At 46.4% G+C, this 20,328-nt stretch overlaps 1 protein-coding gene across 1 annotated transcript; it reads left to right on the top strand.

The window, feature by feature from the left end:
- The first annotated feature begins 854 nt into the window (after nt 1-854).
- LOC120685317 (cysteine-rich receptor-like protein kinase 6) lies at nt 855-19,762 on the top strand. Its single transcript, XM_039967160.1, has 7 exons — nt 855-973; nt 18,064-18,154; nt 18,277-18,511; nt 18,612-18,762; nt 18,850-19,154; nt 19,509-19,575; nt 19,661-19,762. Exons 1-7 carry the CDS (start codon nt 938-940, stop codon nt 19,760-19,762), a joined length of 987 nt encoding a protein of 328 aa, XP_039823094.1. The 5' UTR covers nt 855-937.
- Nucleotides 19,763-20,328: the final 566 nt, after the last annotated feature.

The following is a 20,328-nucleotide window of genomic DNA, read 5'->3' on the forward strand; positions in this document are numbered from 1 at the left end:
TGCCTGAGCACGTTTTTCATTAAGAAGAGAAGAGAAGTGTTACAAAAGAGTCGGTTATAGAACCATAACCGACTGCAGAAAAACCCACAAAGACGATTACACGACCCCTATTGAGCGACCCGGAAACCTACCTAATTTACAAAGCACCGACTCGAGGCACCTAAACCCTGCTTGAAACCAATCAGTAATCTCATCGTACACCCTCGTAAGTACATCATCGACTGTACGCACTCGTCGATCGAAGGTCCTGTCATTCCTTTCTTTCCAAAGCATCCAAGAAGTGAGAATTACCAGGCTGTCGAAAGAGCTAGCGGACTAGAGTTCAAATTTGGCTCGTTATATTTGTTCAGGTGGGGTATTTAATACCTCCACATAGCCCACATCATTTTTAGATAGTGCTCAATACCTTCAAGGAAAAAAGTCGGCAACGACTTCGGTTCTTGCAATAATAACGCCTGCAGTATTGGGTGGACTATTCACACTTACACTAATTGCCCCCTTTGGGTTTGGCGGAAGAAGAGGTCACCAAGAAAAACGTCACTTTTCGGTAAGTCCGCTTGATATTGCAGTAATACAAATTCATATACCTTGTTCTAGTAATCTTTATTGGACTCCAATGGATGCAGTAAAAGTAGAAGACATGGAAAGTTTTGAGTCCATATTTATTTATTGGTCTATCCACGCTTAAATCAGCAACAAACAACTTCGATGAAAACAACAAACTTGGTGAAGGAGGATTTTGTGTTGTTTATAATAAGGTATGTCGTCGTCTCTCATTTGCAAAATGATACAAGATATTTTTTTTCAGTACAATTCCAAACAGCCCGTGGATGACCAACTAGTAAAAAGTTGTACTCGCAATAAGGGTGCTCTGCCAGATGGACAAGAAGTAGCAGTCAAGAGGCTTTCTGAGAGCACAACACAAGGACTAGGGCAGATGAAGAATGAGCTAGCTTTGATAGCTAAGCTGCAGCACAAAACGATGGAATTGATCTCTTGGCCCGATCCAACAATCGGGCCAGACCCTTGATGCACCCTGATCAGAGGCGCCCAGCCCGTTATGGCTGGTGGGCCCCCGTCGCACAGTGCTATAAAAAGGGAGGTGGGGTCCCGTGATTTGGGGTCAGATGATTGTAGCCACTACAGAAACCCCACCGACAGCCCTAACCCCGTCCGATCGCAAGGGGGCGCTGATGCCGACCGGAAGTTCCACCAGCGTCGTTCTTCGCCATCGCGTCGTCCTCTCCAGGTACTGTCAAAGGCAACCCCCCATCACCGATCCGGCATCGACGAGAAGCAGCGCCTCCACTCCGCCTGTATCGGTCTACTCCTGCACCCCTCTCTTGTTCATCTACTAGAATTAGGGAAGAACCTCTGATTCACTTGTATTCATAACAAGAACCCGTTTTCCCCATGCCCGATCTAGTGCACAGACTCGATCTCGTGCTAAACCTAGAACTAAAGAACCTAACAATGGTATCAGTCGCCTTTCTTGTGCATTGATCCGGTTGGGGAAAAGATCCAGAGAAGAAAGAAAGAAAGCAAATCGAATCGAATCGAATCAAGAAAATGCGACTGAAATCCAAGATCCCGAAACCCTAGCCCTAGAAAAGAACCTCGGGAAAGGGGAGGAACTTACCTTTCCCGGCCAAGAACCACTGCGCTTTGCGCGGGTCAGAGACCTCACGCCGCTGCTCGTCGGGGCGTGGCATAGAACCGAGCTCCGCCGCCGTGACCCGTGCGCGCGGGCTCTTGAAAGGGCACCACCGTCAGGCCACTCGACGATGGTGCGCTCCCACACGGGTGAGCGCGCGCGCACCGGCGAGGGGCCGGCGGCGGCGCCGGTCATCTTCCTGCGTCCACCCGACCGCTGGTGGCCACTCCGTGCTCGCATGGTGTGTGCTGCAGACGGGGGACAAGAAAGAACAGAAGAGGTTGCCGATGCGGCCGGCATCAAGACCCGGCGGCGCGCCGACGAGAGTCGGCGGCGGCGGCGCTGCCGCCGGACACGGAACAGAAAGGGAGGCGGCCGAAATGGGGCTAGGGTGTGCCCCGGACGGCCGAGAGGCCGGTTTTGATCGGCCGGACGCTCCGGGGAGCCGTCGGATGTGATCCGACGGTCGGCGGCTCTCCGGCGGCCGATGGGCCGAATTTGGCCCAAGAGGGAGCCGAGCGCTAGCCGAAATCGCGGCCGAGGCCCAGGTTGCGGCCTGGGCACGCGTGGGAGTGGCTGCGAAGATTGGGCCTTGGGCAAAATTCCGGTTTGGGCCGAACAAAGAACACAGAATGAGTTTTTCCTTTTTATTTTCCAGAAACAACATTGAATACGAATTTAGATTAGAATTTACACTCTGTAAATAAATACACCAATGTGTATTATTTAAAGAGCAGAAAATTACAGAAACATTTTCATGAATACTTAGAATTTCACGTATTTCCGCTGCGAAGAATTGTGAATTTCCTCTGTGTTAATTTGAACCAACGAGATAATTAATACGAGGAATATAGAACTTTGACTTGAATACGGAATTTTGTGAATTATGATATTGTACTTTCTGACCAAAATTGATATTACAATATCATAATTTTGACCAGAAAATTTTATGCATTTTTTCTATCTCTACCCAAAGGTGATTTAGACTTAATGCACATAATATTGTATATTTGAATTTTGAATATAGAATTTTGACTTGAACACAGAATATTATGAATTATAATATTGTAATTTCTGACCAAAGTTGATGTTGCAATATTATAATCTTGTCCAGAAATTTTATGTATTTTTTTATCTCTGCCCAAAGGTGATTTAGACTTGATGCACAGAATATTGTATGTTTGAATTTTGACCAAAGTTAAATTTAAACATGTCATTATCGTTATCTTGAATTTTTACTCAAATTTCCGAATTTTGTGATCCAATGCTATATCATATGTGAATGCTATTCCAGAATTAAATGGCCAGAACTATGGGAAATGATTTTCATAAGTTACCAATTGCTCTGGCGATGACTAATATAGATTTGGCCATCATAATGCCAGCTCCAGAAGAACTAGAAAATCCTGTAAGGGCTCAGAACAAAGCAGACGATGCATGGGCTATTCGACAGAAAGCCCATGACATTGCTTGGACCAAAATAGAAAATTCAGCAGGCACGTTGGAATATTTCAAACCGCATGTGCCTGATGATCACCAGAGGTACCATTTCAGATGGTATAAGAGTGATAATTCCAGAATGAGCCACCGCTATTGAGTATCTAGCAATGGTGAAGAGTCAGTTTGATGATTCTTCCAAGCTTATGCTGCCACTTTGGCTGAGCAGCATATGACCATGAAATATGCTGGCGGTGGAACAAGATAACAGATTCTAGAAATGAGCCACATGGCAAACAAGTTTAAGACAATGAACATGCCTCTTCCAGATGCCTTCATTGTTCAGCTGGTGTTCAAGTCTATTCCTAAGGACTTTCTGACTTTTCATTTGACTTAGAACACTCAGCCAGAAAATAGGAACGTTGAGAAACTGTTTACCATGTGTAGTCAAAAATAGGATAGACTCAAGGCTGCCAATGGAGGTGAGCTTGTCTTCCATTTTCAGCAGAAAAATAAGAACTATCAGAACAATAAGAAAATTTTCCCATCTAGTACAAATCAAAAGAAATTTGATAAGTGTGTCACGATCAGATGATGACTCTATTGATTGTCATTTTGGTGATGGCAAGTGTGAAATACAGTTTAATAAAGAATGTGTTGGTCTTGCCTTCCGACAAGGCAAGATATACTTGCTTTCATTATCAGAGAATGTGAATGTTGCAAGTTCTAAGAATAAGAATTCTTCCTCATATGAGAATGTTACAAAGAAACACAAACGAATTGATGAAATCTCGTCGTTATGGCACTGTCGTTTAGGCCATATTTCGAGGAGGAGAATAGAGCGCTTAGTGAAAGCATCAATTCTTCCGCCATTAGAATTTTCAGAATTAGAACAATGTATTGATTGCATTAAAGAAAATTTGCTAAGAAAATAAAGAACGATCGGAAGCATTGGATAAATTCGAGATATTTAAAGCAGAAGTAGAAAATCAACATGATTTAAAGATCAAGATAATAAGATCCGACCGTGGGGGGGAGTACTACGGTCGGCACACCCCTTATGACCAAGTTCCTGGACCTTTTGCGAGGTTCCTTATGGAAATGGCATAGTTGCCCAGTATTTGACACCGGGCGAGCCTCAGCAGAACGGAGTAGCAGAAAGAAGAAACCGTACCCTGATGGATATGGTCAGAAGTATGAATTATGGACAGAAAGACAACCCTTGCTTAATCATTTTCGCGTGTGGGGCTGTCCAGCTGAGATTAAGGTATTTGATCCAAACACTGAAAAATTAGATCCCAAGATAGTCAGTGTCAGACCTGGGGCAGCAGGACTGCTCACAGGCATAGAATGTTCTAGAGTAAGGGATAGCTCATAGATGTACCTTACTCCTTTTGTAACTACCCGAATAGGCGTAGAACTAGCTGCAGTACAAGGAAACTACCCGATCGTGTTGTAGAAGGACTTCAATTGTACTCAGCTAGGACTTTTCATGTAACCCTGTTCCCCCGGATATATAAGGGCGGGCAGGGACCCCCTCGAAACACATCTACACCTAAGGCAATACAAACCACCACACAGGACGTAGGGTATTACGCAACTCGCGGCCCGAACCTGTCTAAATCTTTGTGTTCCTTGCACCATCGAGTTCCAAAGCCATCGATCCCTACCTACAAATCCTACTGCTAAGGGCATCCCTGAGCAGGCTTGGCGGTAAACACCGACAGCTGGCGAGCCAGGTAGGGGACTCGGCGAGTTCGATGGCCAGTTTCGCTTTCAGCACCATGACGCCTCCCAGAGGCGCCACCTTCATCTTCGGTTCGTGGGTCTGCGTCGCCAATGGTTCAGGCGGCTTCGATAGCCACTTAACCAACTCTCCCACGCCGAAGAGCTCCACGTCGGAAGACTCCAACAAGCTCGCCAGATCTCATGATCGCAGCATTATATTGCTTCCCGACCTCGCCAAGGAGATCGAGCCGAAACTCGAAAACAACTCGAGATCTATTCGGACTCAGATTGATCTCAAACCGAAATCCACTCGGATTGAGACTCTTATAATGCAACCCATCTTTGGTTTTCGTAATTCATCGTCTGTTTACAAACAGATGACTAGATCCTCCTATGAAAATAGCTTGGATCGCCTACTTCACGTCAAAAACCAATCAGCCACCGCTAGCCGGGAGGCACCCGTTTTTGACGTTTACCTAGATCCAGTCGAGTCACCTCAAGACAGCCTGGATTTCATCACCAATACGCTGGCTAAGATGCAACTCAAATCTTGCCGAGGTCATACCCTCGCAGAACTACTCGACAACCTGCAAGAAGTTACCAGCATTGATGATCTCCCGTTTCAACACGGCACTCCCCTCGAAACCGAGAGGGAAACTGGCTCCGGTGGAACTGTCCTAGCTGATTACGAATCAGACCTGGAAAGCTTCTCTTACGAGTGTTTGGTTCCGGTAATCATCCAGCCCGGGGGAGCTCCAAGCCTCCATGATCCAAACGAAGCTTTGGATCAGATCTCAGCAGACAATCTGACCCAAGACGCTCCAGCTGATGAAGACGAAGTCACTCGTACAGCCCGCAGGGAAAGGAATCAACGCAAAGAAGTGCGCAAGACTCGTGCGGCCGAACATGCTCATCTCCCGCAATGCAACCTCAACAACGAATTCAACAATGTTGCGGATCCTATCTTCAGAACACCAATCGCCGCAATGACATAAGCAACCCTGCGACTCATAACGATGCCCCAGAATCCCGAGTTGGAACGAGTCATAAATCTCACCAAAAACGCTATTGAACAACTCGAGAGACAGAACCCCCTGTCCTCGCTTCACGGTACGCGATCAAGGGCTACTGCAACAGCAATACCTCAAGCAAGCCGTACCCCCGGAGGCCACCAGCGTCAACAGCAGCAGGAATAGCAGAACCGAAGAAACCAAGAGGATCAGGAAGCTGCGAGTAGTCATCGCCCCAGAGGTGGCCAACCACAAGCAAATCAAGCTCCTGGCCCTCAGCCAAACTGCAACAACAACAACAGTGGGAACAATAGGGAAGAAGTAGCCGATTTCATTGTGGATGCACGGGACATCATCAATGCAAGATGCAGAGCGCAACTTGCGGACAACTCCGACTGCTTCCAAGCCCTGAGCAAGGCTTTCGACAACATCGAGTACCCGAAGGATTTCAAGCCTACGAACATCCAAAAGTACGACAGTAAGCAAGACCCTGCTCAATGGTTACGTTTATACTCGACCGCTATTAGTGTTGCAGGGGGAGATACCAACACCAAGGTCCTCTACCTCCCGATGGCTCTGGAGCCCGCACCCCTCACATGGCTCGAAAGCCTGGCGCGCGAGTCAATCCACTCGTGGGAGGACCTCAAGAAGGCGTTCGTCGACAACTTCCAAGGGTCGCTACATCGAGTAGCTACTCGCCACGCCCAATCCATGATCAAGCAGGAGCAAGGCGAGTCGATCAGATCCTATGTCAAGCGCTTCTTCGACACAAGAGCTACCATCCCCAACATCGCCGACGACGACGTCATCGACTACTTCCAGAGCGGCATCACCGTCCATTAACTATACCGCGACTTTGGGCGTAATCGGCATAAACGGTGGTAGGTCTACGTGACATGATGCAGCGCTGGGCAGATGAAGAGGAGCAAGAACGCAGTCGCTTTCCCCGCCGCAACAATGACAACAACGGGAAGCGCCACAACGACCGTGGAGGGCCCAGCAACCAGCGGGATCCTACGCGTAAGCGTAAGCCTGACGACACTATCGGCACTACGGATTGCACACTGCATGGTAAGAAGGGCGACAAGCCACAGGACCAGTTCGACAAGATCCTTCACAACAAAAGATGTCCAATCCACCCCAAGAGCAACCACTCGATGTGGGAGTGCACGATCCTGCGCAAATCCTTCCAGTCGGCACCTGCTACTGCTCCAAAGAAAGAACAAGCCAAAGATGATGAAGATGACAAGAAAGACCCTGATGGTTTCGAACAGCACCAAAATGTCGTCAACGTCATATTTGGAGGAGATCCTAGCTTCTCTAAGCGAGCTCAGAAGCTCCTACTCAGAGAGATCCTCTCAGTCGAGCCAACAATTCAGAGGCCACTCAAATATAGCGAGGTCCCCATTACCTTCTCCAGGAAGGATCAGTGGACCAGCTTCTCTAAACCTGGAAAGTTCCCGCTAGTACTCGATCCAGTCGTTCAGGGCTCCAAGCTTACTCGAGTACTCATCGACGGCCGAAGTGGGCTCAACCTGATCTTTGCAAGCACATTGGTAAAGATAGGCCTCAACTATATGAGCCTGCTTACCCCCAAGCAAGGCTCCGTTCTACGGTATCGTCCCCGGGAATTCCTCTACACCAATTGCCTCGGTTACTCTCCCAGTCACATTTGGTACAGAACAGAACTTCCGGACACAGTACATCAAATTCGAAGTAGCCGACTTTGAGTCCTCTTACCATGCTATCTTGGGAAGACCTGCACTAGCCAAGTTCATGGCAGTGCCGCACTATGTCTACCTGCTCCTCAAGATGCCAGGCAACACAGGAGTCCTTTCACTACGCAGAGACCTCCTCAAGTCTTTCGAATGTGACAAGGAAGCAATAGATCATACGGCCACAATCCGGGTTCCTAGCTCTGTCAGCGAAATACTTGCTGCTGCTAAGGAACTCTCCCTCAAGGAGTCGATGCCTTCTAAAAAGCAAAGCCAATCATCGGTTAAAGCAACTGGTGATGTGGGCACCAAGGGAGACGACTCCAAGATAGCCATCATCGGAGCAGGACTGGGTGACAAATAGGAACTCGAGCTCGTAAACTTTCTTAGGGCTAACCGAGACGTATTCGCGTGGAAACAAGCGGATATGCCAAGGGTGCCCAAGGAGTTGATCGAGCATGCCTTGAAGATCGACCCTAACGCCACACCAAAGAAGCAATGGCTACGGCGGTTCTCACCAGACAAGCGAGAAGCCATCAAAAAAGAGCTGGCAAAACTACTCGCAGCAGGGTTCATCAAGGAAGTCTACCACCCTGATTGGTTGGCCAACCCTGTGCTCGTCAAGAAGAAGAACAACAACGAGTGGAGGATGTGCGTCGACTACACTGATCTAAACAAGCATTGCCCGAAGGATCCTTGCGGGCTACCACATATTGATCAAGTAATCGACTCGACAGCAGGATGTGTCCTATTATCCTTCCTCGACTGCTACTCAGGGTATTATCAGATCGCCCTAAAAGAAGAAGATCAAATCAAGACGGCCTTCATCACCCCTTACGGGGCATACGCCTACGAGACCATGTCCTTCGGGTTGAAGAATGCTGGCGCTACCTACCAGCGTGCGATACAGCTATGCTTCTCCGATTAGCTACATCACAATGTTGAAGCCTATGTTGACGACGTCGTTGTCAAAATGAAGACCCAGAATCAATTCATTACTGGCCTAGAAGAGACCTTCAACAGCCTCCGAAAATTCCACTGGAAGCTCAACCCAACCAAGTGCGTCTTTGGTGTACCCTCTGGAAAACTACTCGGATTCATCGTCAGTACTGAGGAATTGAGGCTAATCCAGAGAAGATCAATGCCATCATGGCCATGGATGCTCCAGCTACCATCAAGGACGTCCAGAAGCTTACAGGCTGCATGGCAGCCTTGAATCGATTCTTGTCCAGGCTTGGCGAACGGGGATTACCCTTCTTCAAACTCCTAAAGCGACAATATAAATTTGAGTGGACTACAGAAGCCGCGGAAGCACTCGAGAATATCAAGCATCATCTCCAGTCACCGCCGATTCTAACAGCTCCACTACCCGGTGAAGAATTACTTCTCTACATCGCTGCGACTACCCATGTAGTCAGTACGGCGATAGTAGTCGAACGCCCAGAGGAAGGCCACGCTTACGGTGTCCAGAGACCAGTCTACTTCATTAGCGAAGTACTCTCTGAATCAAAGGTTAGATATCCATCAATTCAGAAACTTCTGTATGGAATTCTAATCACCTCCAGGAAGCTCCGGCATTACTTCGATGAATACAAGATCTCAGTCATAACTGACTTCCCATAGGGGGATATACTCCACAATCGGGATGCCACTGGACGAATCTCAAAGTGGGCAGTTGAACTGGGAGCCTTGGAAATCAACTTCAAGCCAAGAACAGTAATCAAGTCACAGGCACTAGTCGACTTCTTGGCTGAATGGCGGGAAAATCAAATTCCAGCACCCCAGAACATTCCAGAGCATTGGGTGATGTACTTCGATGGCTCACTCAAGATCGACGGAGACAGCGCAGGAGTTTTGTTCATCTCCCCCAAGGGAGAACAATTGAAGTATGTGTTCCAAATCTTGTTCAAAGTCTCCAACAATGAAGCTGAATACGAGGCATTGCTACACGGCCCCCGACTAGCAGTATCTCTCGGCATCAAGCGACTACTTGTCTACGGCGATTCTCTACTCGTCGTTCAATAAGTCAATAAAGAATGGGACATCAACAAGGATACAATGGACGCATACATTGCAGAAATCAAAAAGCTTGAAAACAAGTTCTCAGGATTGGAAATCCACCACGTTGGTCGCAACAACAACGTGGGAGCTGATGTCCTCTCCAAACTTGGGTCCACTCGAGCAGCTGTTCCACCAGGAGTTTTTGTCCATGAACTTCACCACCCATCAGTCAAGGAACAAAGCCAACAAGCAACTGACACGGAGGCCCCGGTCACAGTCAGAGAAGTGCTGATGATTGAAGAAGATTGGCAGACTCAGTTTATCAACTTCATCAAGGAGTTCAAGCTTCCACCGCACGTCGATCCTAAAAGCGCTGAAGCTGCCCGCATCACTAGGCGTAGCAAGGGGTTCGTCCTGGTTGGCGACAACCTATACAAGCGCTCTGCTTCAGGCATCCTCATGAAGTGCGTTACCCTTGAAGAAGGAAAAGACATCCTCCGAGAAATACACGAAGGTGTTTGCGGCAATCACGCTGGATCAAGGACACTAGTCGGCAAGGCGTATAGGTTAGGATTCTTCTAGCCAACAGCTGTTTCGGACGCAGAAGACCTGGTCAGACGGTGCCCTGGCTGCCAATTCTTCAGCAAAAAGACTCACGTCCCAGCACATAACTTGATAACAATCCCTCCATCATGGCCGTTCACCTGTTGGAGTTTGGACATGATCGGACCATTAACCGTCGCTCCAGGAGGATTCAATCATGTGCTAGTAGCAGTCGACAAGTTCACCAAGTGGATCGAGTACAAGCCCATTGTCAAGATCTCATCAGATAGAGCAGTGGACTTCATCTCCGACATTATCCATCGGTTTGGTTTTCCTCACACCATTATTACAGATCTTGGCTCCAACTTCATGTCACAATCTTTTTGGGATTTCTATGACAACTCCTGCATTGAGGTCAAATATGCTTCAGTAGCTCATCCTCGGGCAAATGGACAAGTTGAGCGCATCAATGGTTTAATACTCGATGGCTTGAAGAAAAGAGTCTATGATGCCAACACCAAGAAAGGTGGCAATTGGATTCAAGAACTACCTCATGTAGTCTGGGGACTGCGAACCCAGCCTAGCAAAGTAACTGGACAATCTCCTTTCTTCCTTACCTATGGGTCAGAGGCTATACTACCCGCTGATATCATGTGGAGATCCCAAAGAGTAGAAGCCTATCAAGAAGGAGAAGCAGATAAAGCTCGACAATTGGAGTTAGATTCAGTCAAAGAGGCCAGAGTCAACGCCTTAACTCAATCGGCTAGATATCTTCAAGGAGTCAGACGCTATCATGATCGCAATGTCCAGCAAAGATCCTTCAACATTGGAGATCTAGTACTTCGCCAGATTCAGAATGAGATAGGACCGCACAAGTTAAATTCCAGATGGGAAGGTCCCTTCATCGTAACTAAGGTTACAAGACTAGGTTTATACAGAATCACTGATGCAGATGGCAAAGAGGTACCGAATTCCTAGAACATCGAGCACTTGCGCAAGTTTTATCCTTGAACCGAGCAATCTAGTATTGCCAGTTGATTTCTTTAATGAAGCACGGGTCCTTAACGGCATATCGACTACATTAAAGGCAATCTCCCCGTCTGACAGCATCCCCAGTTCAGGATAGCTTATACAGTTTTTCATTAGGATAACTATACAAGCCACATCCTTGCCCTTAATATAAGGGCGCAACCTACTCGCGCTAGCTCGAGAAGGTGAATGGATACATTTACTAGTTGTCCATCTTGGGTAACTCAACGGAGTTCATCCTAACAGGTCAACTAAGAGGACCTCCAGCATTGCTGTAAATGCAAAACTACTCGCTTGCTCGAGTACGTTGTGGATACTACTATATTTTGTCCATCTTGGACAACCCGACGGGGTTCGCCCTAATAGGTCAATCTTAGTAGTTACTCCAGTCTACAAGTTAGACACCTTACTCGCCTCGCTCGAGTAAATTTCGGATATTTTTCTGGTATTTACATCTTGGACAACCCGACGGGGTTCGTACCTAACAGTTTTGCCTTAAGGATTACTCCAGTCCTTGGTTAAAGGACACCTTACTCGCCTTGCTCGAGTAAGCCTTGGATATCCCTATGACATTTACGTCTTGGGCAACCCGACGGGGTTCATACCTAACAGTTTTGTCTTACGGATTATTCCAGTCCTTGGCAAGGACACACTACTCGCTTGCTCAAGTAGTTTATCGATACCTTTACAAGTTTATCAAATCGGGTAGTCTGACGGGACTCACCCTAAATGATTAACTTTAAGGATTACTTCATTCAAGTATTCTACTCGATTAGTTTATATTATCCTACGGTATCAGATCATGCTTCTGAAGACACACCAACAGGATGCAAATTATGGACAATGATAAGAATCCAATGAAGATTATAAGAGTTATTACAAGCAGTCTACTCTGCCTTGTTCTTCAGAATTTCCTCCGCAATCACTTCTGATTTCTTACAATACTCTCGGAATTTCTCATCAGAGCAACTGGGAGCTATTCTTTTAGCTATCGGGGCTAAATTATACTGAGACAAGTATGACTTGACAACTCCTATCATGTGGGTTAGATAATTCTTGGAAGTAGCCGTCATAACATCAAAAATTTTCTGGGGAGCTTCTTCCAAACACTCCACCAAGGACTTGCTACTTGACGACTCTTCTCCAGTATCAACCACATCCACAAGAGCTTGAGCTGCTGCTATTAGTCGAGTATGGTCTTCCGCAGAACCTGATGGGAAGATATCTCAGAAATTGATATGACAAAGCAAAATCAAGACAAAAGATCGAGTGCTTACAGGCTTGGGCAGTCTGCAATTGCTTCTGAAGCCTGGAATTTTCTTCTTGAAGCTTTGATCTTTCTTCTTCAAGGTTCTTAATCTGGCGCTTCATGTCACAAACCTCCAGATGATGCTGCTAACTTGCTTCATAAAGCTTGTTCCGAGCAGCAAGGGCTTCATCCAGTCATTTGGCAATCATGGCCTTTTGCTCCTCTAAGATCTTTCGATTGTCTACAGTCTTATATAAAGCATGAGACTTCAAGAAAGATCGATTGGCTACATCCTGAGACATACAAGGCGAATCTGGTCAGACATCAACAACTACTCGACGAAGACAAGTCGCGGCAGAAGACTCACCTTGGTAAATTTAAAGCTCCACTGCATATAATCTGTAAGTTTCTTCATGTTGTCTAGAGACAACAGTGGATCATCAAATAGTTCCTTTCCCAACTCTTCCTGGGCTGACTGAGGCATAGACTGGAATGGTACCAGTCGAACGGAAGGACCTTTTGACCCTTATGCTCCACTACTCCCAGACCCACCAGCATTGGAGGCTCCTTCAGCAGCAGCTGGAGTATGTTCAGGTGCTTCAAGGGTTGGCTCGCTTGGCTTTTCAGTTGTGTCTGTACTGGGCAAACTAGCAGCTGGGGTTTCGATCAACCCAATTACAGGGGATTCGGGGGATGATCGACTAGTTCCCTCTGAACCACTCGACACCCAGTTGCGGAAGTCTAGGACTTGATTCTTCTCATGCGCCGGAAGATGTTGGACCCTATCCAAGCAAGATTCTAAATAAGAAAGCTGAGGCAACGAGGATAAAATCAACAAAATATTATATACTTACTGGCCGGCATCAAGACGAGAAACTTTTCTCTGCAACATTGATCCGGGAGTCGCCTTCCATTTCTTGCTGTCATCAGAATCAGCATTTACAGAAGTCGGTTGCATGCAATACCAGGATTTATAATTTTTTGCAGAAAAAAGGCCAAGAATTAGTCAGAAGATCACAAATGGTTGACTACAAGTATTCAACATGGTATCCAAAACACGTACCTAGGCATTCTCGTGAGGATTTTGTGCCGAGAAGAGTGTTGAAAGCGTCAAAGACTTGTCGAAGTTATCGAGTACTTTGCAGCATCTCTTTATTACTTCAGACTGAGCCATTGACTATGAGGACATCCTAGTGGGATCCTGCGTGCCTTCATATCTAAAGGCAGGATGCTTTCGCAGCTGGAGAGGTTGTGTTCGGCGACTGATAAATGAGAAGACCACATGATCTCCAGTGACTCCCTTCTTCTTAACAATGGCTATTGCACGAAGAATGGCTTCAACTTGCTTGCCACCAGGTCCTCTACTCGACTAGCTCTCCTGGACTTGGGGGGCACCAGCAGTCCTTTCTGGAAGTGGAGATTCAAAGTTCCCAACATGGAACTAGAACTTCTTCCATTCGGCTCCTTTACCCGCCAGATCATAAGCCAAGTACTCGCCTCGGCTCTCAGGGCGGAGTACCAATTCACATCCCCTGACGACGGTGGGATTGGTGGCATTAGGGATTGGAACAAGGAAGAAGAAATGTTGAAAAAGGTGGAAATGGGAGAGAATTCCAAGGAATGCCTCACAGAAATGAGTAAAAATTGAAAGATGCAAGATGGATTGGGGAGTGAGATGGTGTAATTGAATTCCCCAGAACTGAAGCAGTCTATAAAAAATTCTGACACGGAAAGAGCGAGACCACATTCTACAAAATCGCGAAATATAACGGTCTCAAGAGTACCTTCCATAGGGTAATCTTCTCCTTCACCAGCGCGCCATTGGCTCACGCCCTGCTCTTGGAGGAGACCCATATTCTCCAACTCCCGGACCAGTGATTCAGACATCTTGCTTTTACGCCAACCTGTGGACATATTGGTGACAGTTTCCTCTTCAACCTTAGATTTGTTCTTCTTGGGAGTCATCTCAAAGTCATGAGTTTTGGCGCGGGGGCTACAAGAGGGGCTCTTAGATTTTGACTGAGAAGAGGCGAATGTGAATCTGAGTTTGACGGCGGCCAGGAGTTCAAGGGGTAAAACCCTTGGAAGTTTTCAATCGGCTTTATACGGTTTTCGGGGGTAATTTTGTGAATATTTGGGATACCAACAGATTCTTTCCTTCTCAGGGAAGTCCTCAGTTTTTGCCACGAGTTTACATTGATTCTTAAATCTAAATGGAGGGATTTAAATTCAAAGAGTTGGGGGCTGCGGAATATATGTATCAGAGATTTATTTTTCAATTTTTTTGAAAAATAAAGAAGAAGAAAAAGACTGAAGTGACCCTCAGCCTAATTCTACGATTCAACCTAAGGCTCGGGGGCTACTCCATATGGAACGCGAGTACTTCGCACACCATATATGATCAAGATTTCGGGGCTTGAGCACCTCACAGCCTCGAAGCAATCAGAAGTACTTGAAGGACTGCTCGAAGAATCAGAAGCAACCAGAAAGATGTTCTGACTACTCGAAGTACTCGAAGATGCCCAGCCAAGTACTCGACGCCTGCAGAACTCGGCTACGTAGAGCTCGGGGGCTTGTCAGACCCGGGGTAGCGGGACTGCTCAAAGACATAGAATGTTTTAGAGTAAGTGATAGCTCATAGATGTACCTTACCCCTTTTGTAACTACCCGAATAGGCGTAGAACTAGCTGCAGTATAAGGATGCTACCCAATCGTATTGTAAAAGGACTTCAAATGTACTCAGCTAGGACTTTTCATGTAACCATGTTCCCCCGGATATATAAGGGCGGGAATGGACCCCCTCCAAACACATCTACACCTAAGGCAATACAAACCACCACACATGACGTAGGGTATTACGCAACTCGCGGCCTGAACCTATCTAAATCTTTGTGTTTCTTGCACCATCGAGTTCCAGAGCCGTCGATCCCTACCTACAAACCCTACTGCTAAGGGTATCCCTGAGCAGGCTTGGCGGTAAACACCGACAGTCAATTGCCATTTTATTGGCTATCCAGAAAAGTCTATATCGCTTCTACTATCCCGACAGACACATGAAGTTTATAGAAAAAAGACACGCTGCCTTCTTAGAAGATCAGATGATCAGGGGGAGCATGGTAACTAGAAAAATTGATCTTGAAGAGAAGCGGGTATTCGTTCCCACTCCGATGGCTCAAGAGACTTATTTCTCATTGCCTGTTGTTGTGGCACCAATAGCGCAGGAAACTGCAGTGCCAACGCCTATTGTCCGTTCTCCAGATGTGGCAGCAAATGGAAATGAGGAACCTGTTCCTCAAGATCCAATAGAACCCATTGCCACAGATGAGGGGGAGCAGCAGTAGCCTCCTGTTCAAGAAATGCCAGTTGCAGTGGCCCCGAGTAGGCCACAAAGAATTAGAAAATCAGCTATTTCTGATGACTACGAAGTCTATAATAGCGAAGAAATTCAAATGGAGGATGATCCCACCTCTTTTGAAGAAGCCATGTGAAGCGTGAATTCATCCAAGTGGATTGCAGCCATGGAAGATGAAATGAAATATATGAGTGCCAATAGAGTTTGGAACTTAGAAGAAATTCCTAAAGGAGCCAAAACAGTAGGCTGCAAATGGGCCTACAAGATGAAATGTGACTTCAAAGGGAACATAGAAAGATTTAAACCGCAGCTTGTGGCAAAAGTTTGTACGCAAAGAGAAGGGATAGATTACAATGAGACATTTTCCCCGGTCTCATGTAAAGATTCTTTCAGAATAATAATAGCCTTAGTGGCATATTATGATCTAGAATTACATCAGATGGATGTAAAGACGGCATTTCTGAATGGGATTTATATGAAAATGTCTATATGGCACAACCGAAACGTTTTGTCGTGGAAGGAAAAGAAAATTTAGGATGCTGCCTGAAGAAATCGATTTATGGCTTGAAGCAAGCCTCAAGGCGGTGGTATTTGAAATTTTATGAAACAATAAGAAAGTTTGGATTTAAAGAAAATGAAGAGGACAAGTGCATTTATGCAAAGTTCAAGAACGGGAAATTTATTTTCCTCATCCTGTACGTGGATGACATTTTGCTAGCTAGCAATGATGTCGATCTACTATTAGAGACATAGAAATTCTTGTCCTCGAAGTTATGATATGAAAGATCTCGGTGAAGCTTCATTCATTTTAGGAATTGAGATTCATCAAGACATAAGAAATGGAGTGTTGGCATTATCACATAAAGCATACCTAGAAAAGTACTAAAGAAATATGGTATGCACAAGAGTAAACCCACACCTGCTCCAATAGTCATGGGCGACAATTTCGGGAAACATCATTGTCCCAAGAACAAGTACGAGCTCGAACAAATGAAGGCAGTGCCTTATGCTTCAGCTGTCGGAAGCTTACAGTATGGACAAGTTTGCACACGCCCTGACTTGAATTTTGTTATCGGGATACTTGGCAGATACCAGAGTGATCCAGTCATAGAGCACTGAAAAATAGTAAAGAAAGCTTTATGCTATGTGAAGGGTACAACAGGCCTCATGATGACATATAGAAAATCAGAATCTTTAGAAATAGAAGGATATTCAGATTCAGACTTTTGCAGGAGATGCGGATGACAGAAAATCCACATCTGGATATATCTTCACTCTTGCAAAAGGGAGTGATATCATGGAAAAGCTCCAAGCAGTCACAGCATCACCCAGTATGCTGAATTCGTAGCATGTTATGAGGCCTCAGGACAGGTCACATGGCTTAAGAAATTAGTACCCGGATAAAAAGTGGTCGACAGCGTAGAAAAACCACTGAAATTATACTGCGGCAACGAGCCAGCAGTATTTTGTGCTCATAACAACAAGTCGAGTGGTGCTGCCAAACACATCGACATTAAGTTTTATGTTGTTATAGAGCAGGTCCAGGATCAAACGATTTGTCTAGAACATGTCAGAACAAGCAAGACGTTAGCGGATCCGCTTACAAAAGGCCTACCACCCAAAGTGTTCAGAGAACACTTAGCCGGTATGGGTTTAAGGGAAAGCCTATAATTCCTAGACAAAGAGGGCCCAAGAATAAGACTTTGTTTCAAAACGGAAAGGTGATTGTGGCTATTAATCTGACGGTAATAACTGTCATGACGAGGCACGCCCTATATACTGATCTGTGATGGGATGGACCAAGCTCAGGAAAAGAACAAGAATAAGAAACAAGAAGAGATCAAGGGGGAGAATGTTGGAATTGATCTCTTGGCCCGATCCAACGATCGGGCCAGACCCTTGATGCGCCCTAATCGGAGGCGCCCAGCCCGTTATGGCTGGTGGGCCGCCGTCGCATAGTTCTATAGAAAGAGAGGTGGGGTCCCGTGATTCGGGGTCAGATGATTGTAGCCACTACAGAAACCCCACCGACAGCCCTAACCCCGTCCGATCGCAAGGGGGCGCTGATGACGACGGGAAGTTCCACCGGCGTTGTTCTTCGCCATCGCGTCGTCCTCTCCAGGTACCGTCAAAGGCAACCCCCCCATCACCGATCCGGCGTCGACGAGAAGCCGCGCCTCCGCTCCACCTGTATCGGTCTACTCCTGCACCCCTCTCTTGTTCATCTACTAGAATTAGGGAAGAACCTCTGCTTCACTTGTATTCATAACAAGAACCCATTTTCCACATGCCCGATCTAGTGCACAGACTCGATCTCGTGCTAAACCTAGAACTAAAGGACCTAACACAAAAATCTTGTTAGGATCGTCGGCGTTTGCTTGGAAGAAGGTGAAAACTTGCTTGTCTACGAGTACATGCCCAACAAAAGTCTGGACAGTGGACACCATGATCTTCGGTACCTCTCCTCCTGGCCTACAAATTGGTTAACCTACCAAATTGGCAAAAACTTTCATATTTTTCAAATCGCAGCTAAAGTTGGTGTCCTTTTTGCATGTTAGATCCTGATAAAAGTAAAAATCTTGACTGGGGAGCGCGATTCAGAATACTCAACGGAATTGCTCGAGGCCTGCAGTTGCATGAACATTCCCAGACGACGATAGTCCACCGGGATCTGAAAGCGAGCAATGTTTTACTTGATGCCGACATGAAACCCAAGATTTCAGACTTTGGTCTGGCAAAGATTTTTGATGATGACCAAACAAGGCACGCCACAAGCCGCATCATTGGAACACTGTAAGTTCCTGTTCTGCCAAATGTTCTATGACACTTGAGAGGCTCAGGTGAGAGGTGCTCTGTGCTTTTTGGATTTTACTAACATTTATCCTCACTGCAGCGGTTACATGTCTCCTGAATATGCCATGCGTGGGCACTACTCTACGAAGTTAGACGTGTTCAGCTTCGGCGTTCTTGTCCTGGAGATAGTGACTGGGCGAAGAAACAACTACGCACTGAACACACTGCATTCTCAAGACATCTTCTGTCTCGTAAGCACCATGCCTGGCGTGCTGTTCCTTGCTCCTCTCACTTTCATGGATGCTGCTTGCTGAATTGCTACATGGCTTGCATTGCAGGTGTGGAAACACTGGGTCGAGGGAACAATAGCAGAAATAACAGACACTAGCCTAGGCAGGCACTACCCCATGGCCGAAGTTCTGAAATGCATCAACATTGGGCTGCTCTGTGTTCAGCAGAACCCGACGGACCGGCCATCTATGTCGGTGATCGTCGCCATGCTCGGCAGCGACACGGTATCCCTGGAAGCTCCCTACCGGCCAGCCTATGTCGACAGGAGCAGGAGCTACTCAGAGACTGCTGAGCGTGTGAAGGAAGAGCTATGCTCGGAGCCTCAGACGTCGATCACGGAGCTCACACCTAGGTAGACAGAGAATTTGACAAAGAATTTGCCTGCAGCAATATAGTCAGTTCAACAGGCACAAATATGAATTCGAAGGATGTGTGTATTGTGTCCGTTGTGTATATATACTGCACAAATAGTTATATAATAATGTACTTGCAATGACATTAGTAAATCCCGTGGCAAAAATATACATGATGCAAACAGTTCGCACAGAGTTCAGTGCTCAGCCAACACACAAAAAAAATGTCCTCTGAACTGTGTTTCAGCTTCAGCTTGTTTTTGACAACTCACACGCAATGATCTTGTTTTTTTTGCTACAAAGTTCGTCATGGTTCTAATGCTGCTATTGATCGCTTTTTATCTTTGATGTAGTGGTGGGAGACTCTGTGCAGGGAGGAGCTGGTATGAGAAGCTATCAGCAGCAAAAGGTTGGATCAGGGTGAGGACTAATTGTGGTCACCTTTAGATGATGAGCGATTGATAACGTTGTTTAAATTTGATATTTATTGGCTCGTGATTTGCAGTCGCAGAATGCGACGTGGTGGTCGACGGATGCGGTGAAGGTCAAGCGAAAGGTTTGTGCTAATGGATCAAAGACGGTGAAGGACGAATACGAGTGGGCTTGAACTAAGGGATCCAAGGAGTCCAGGTGAAGTCACGGGCAATCCACGTGTTGCACTGAGGGGCGAGAGTACATGGACGGATGAAGACGGCGTCGGTCTAGTCAAGCGGGATGGGGGTGTCACATGCTTGACAGAGACTGGATACGTATCGACATCGAGGAGGTCGTGTGGCGGCCAATTAGAGATGGACGGTTTGGGTGGTTTGGACCTTAAAACCATCAGGCAAGAAGAATTCTCAATTTGGGCATCAAAAACAGGGGCGCGTCCGGCACGGCCGGATTTTGGAGATGGAAGATACATAGCGCCATCGCAAAGCTTTCATCGAGGCGAAGCAAAGTCATGAAGACGGAGTGTCCGTCCAATGCTTCTATAAAAAGTTGGACCATTTTATCCCTACATAGGTATGTACCGTAGTTATTAACGTAGAGGTATTTTCATCTTTCACTGGGCGCCACATATGGATAGGGATGGCTGGTTTGAAGAGTATCTCTCTAACCAAAGTTTTTCATTTTCTCCTTCCTAGGTTTTAGCCTCTCTTATCTTAAATTTTGGATTAGAGTTTGTGCAAC

This window comes from Panicum virgatum, chromosome 8N, assembly GCF_016808335.1.
Source record: "Panicum virgatum strain AP13 chromosome 8N, P.virgatum_v5, whole genome shotgun sequence".
NCBI lineage: Eukaryota > Viridiplantae > Streptophyta > Magnoliopsida > Poales > Poaceae > Panicum > Panicum virgatum.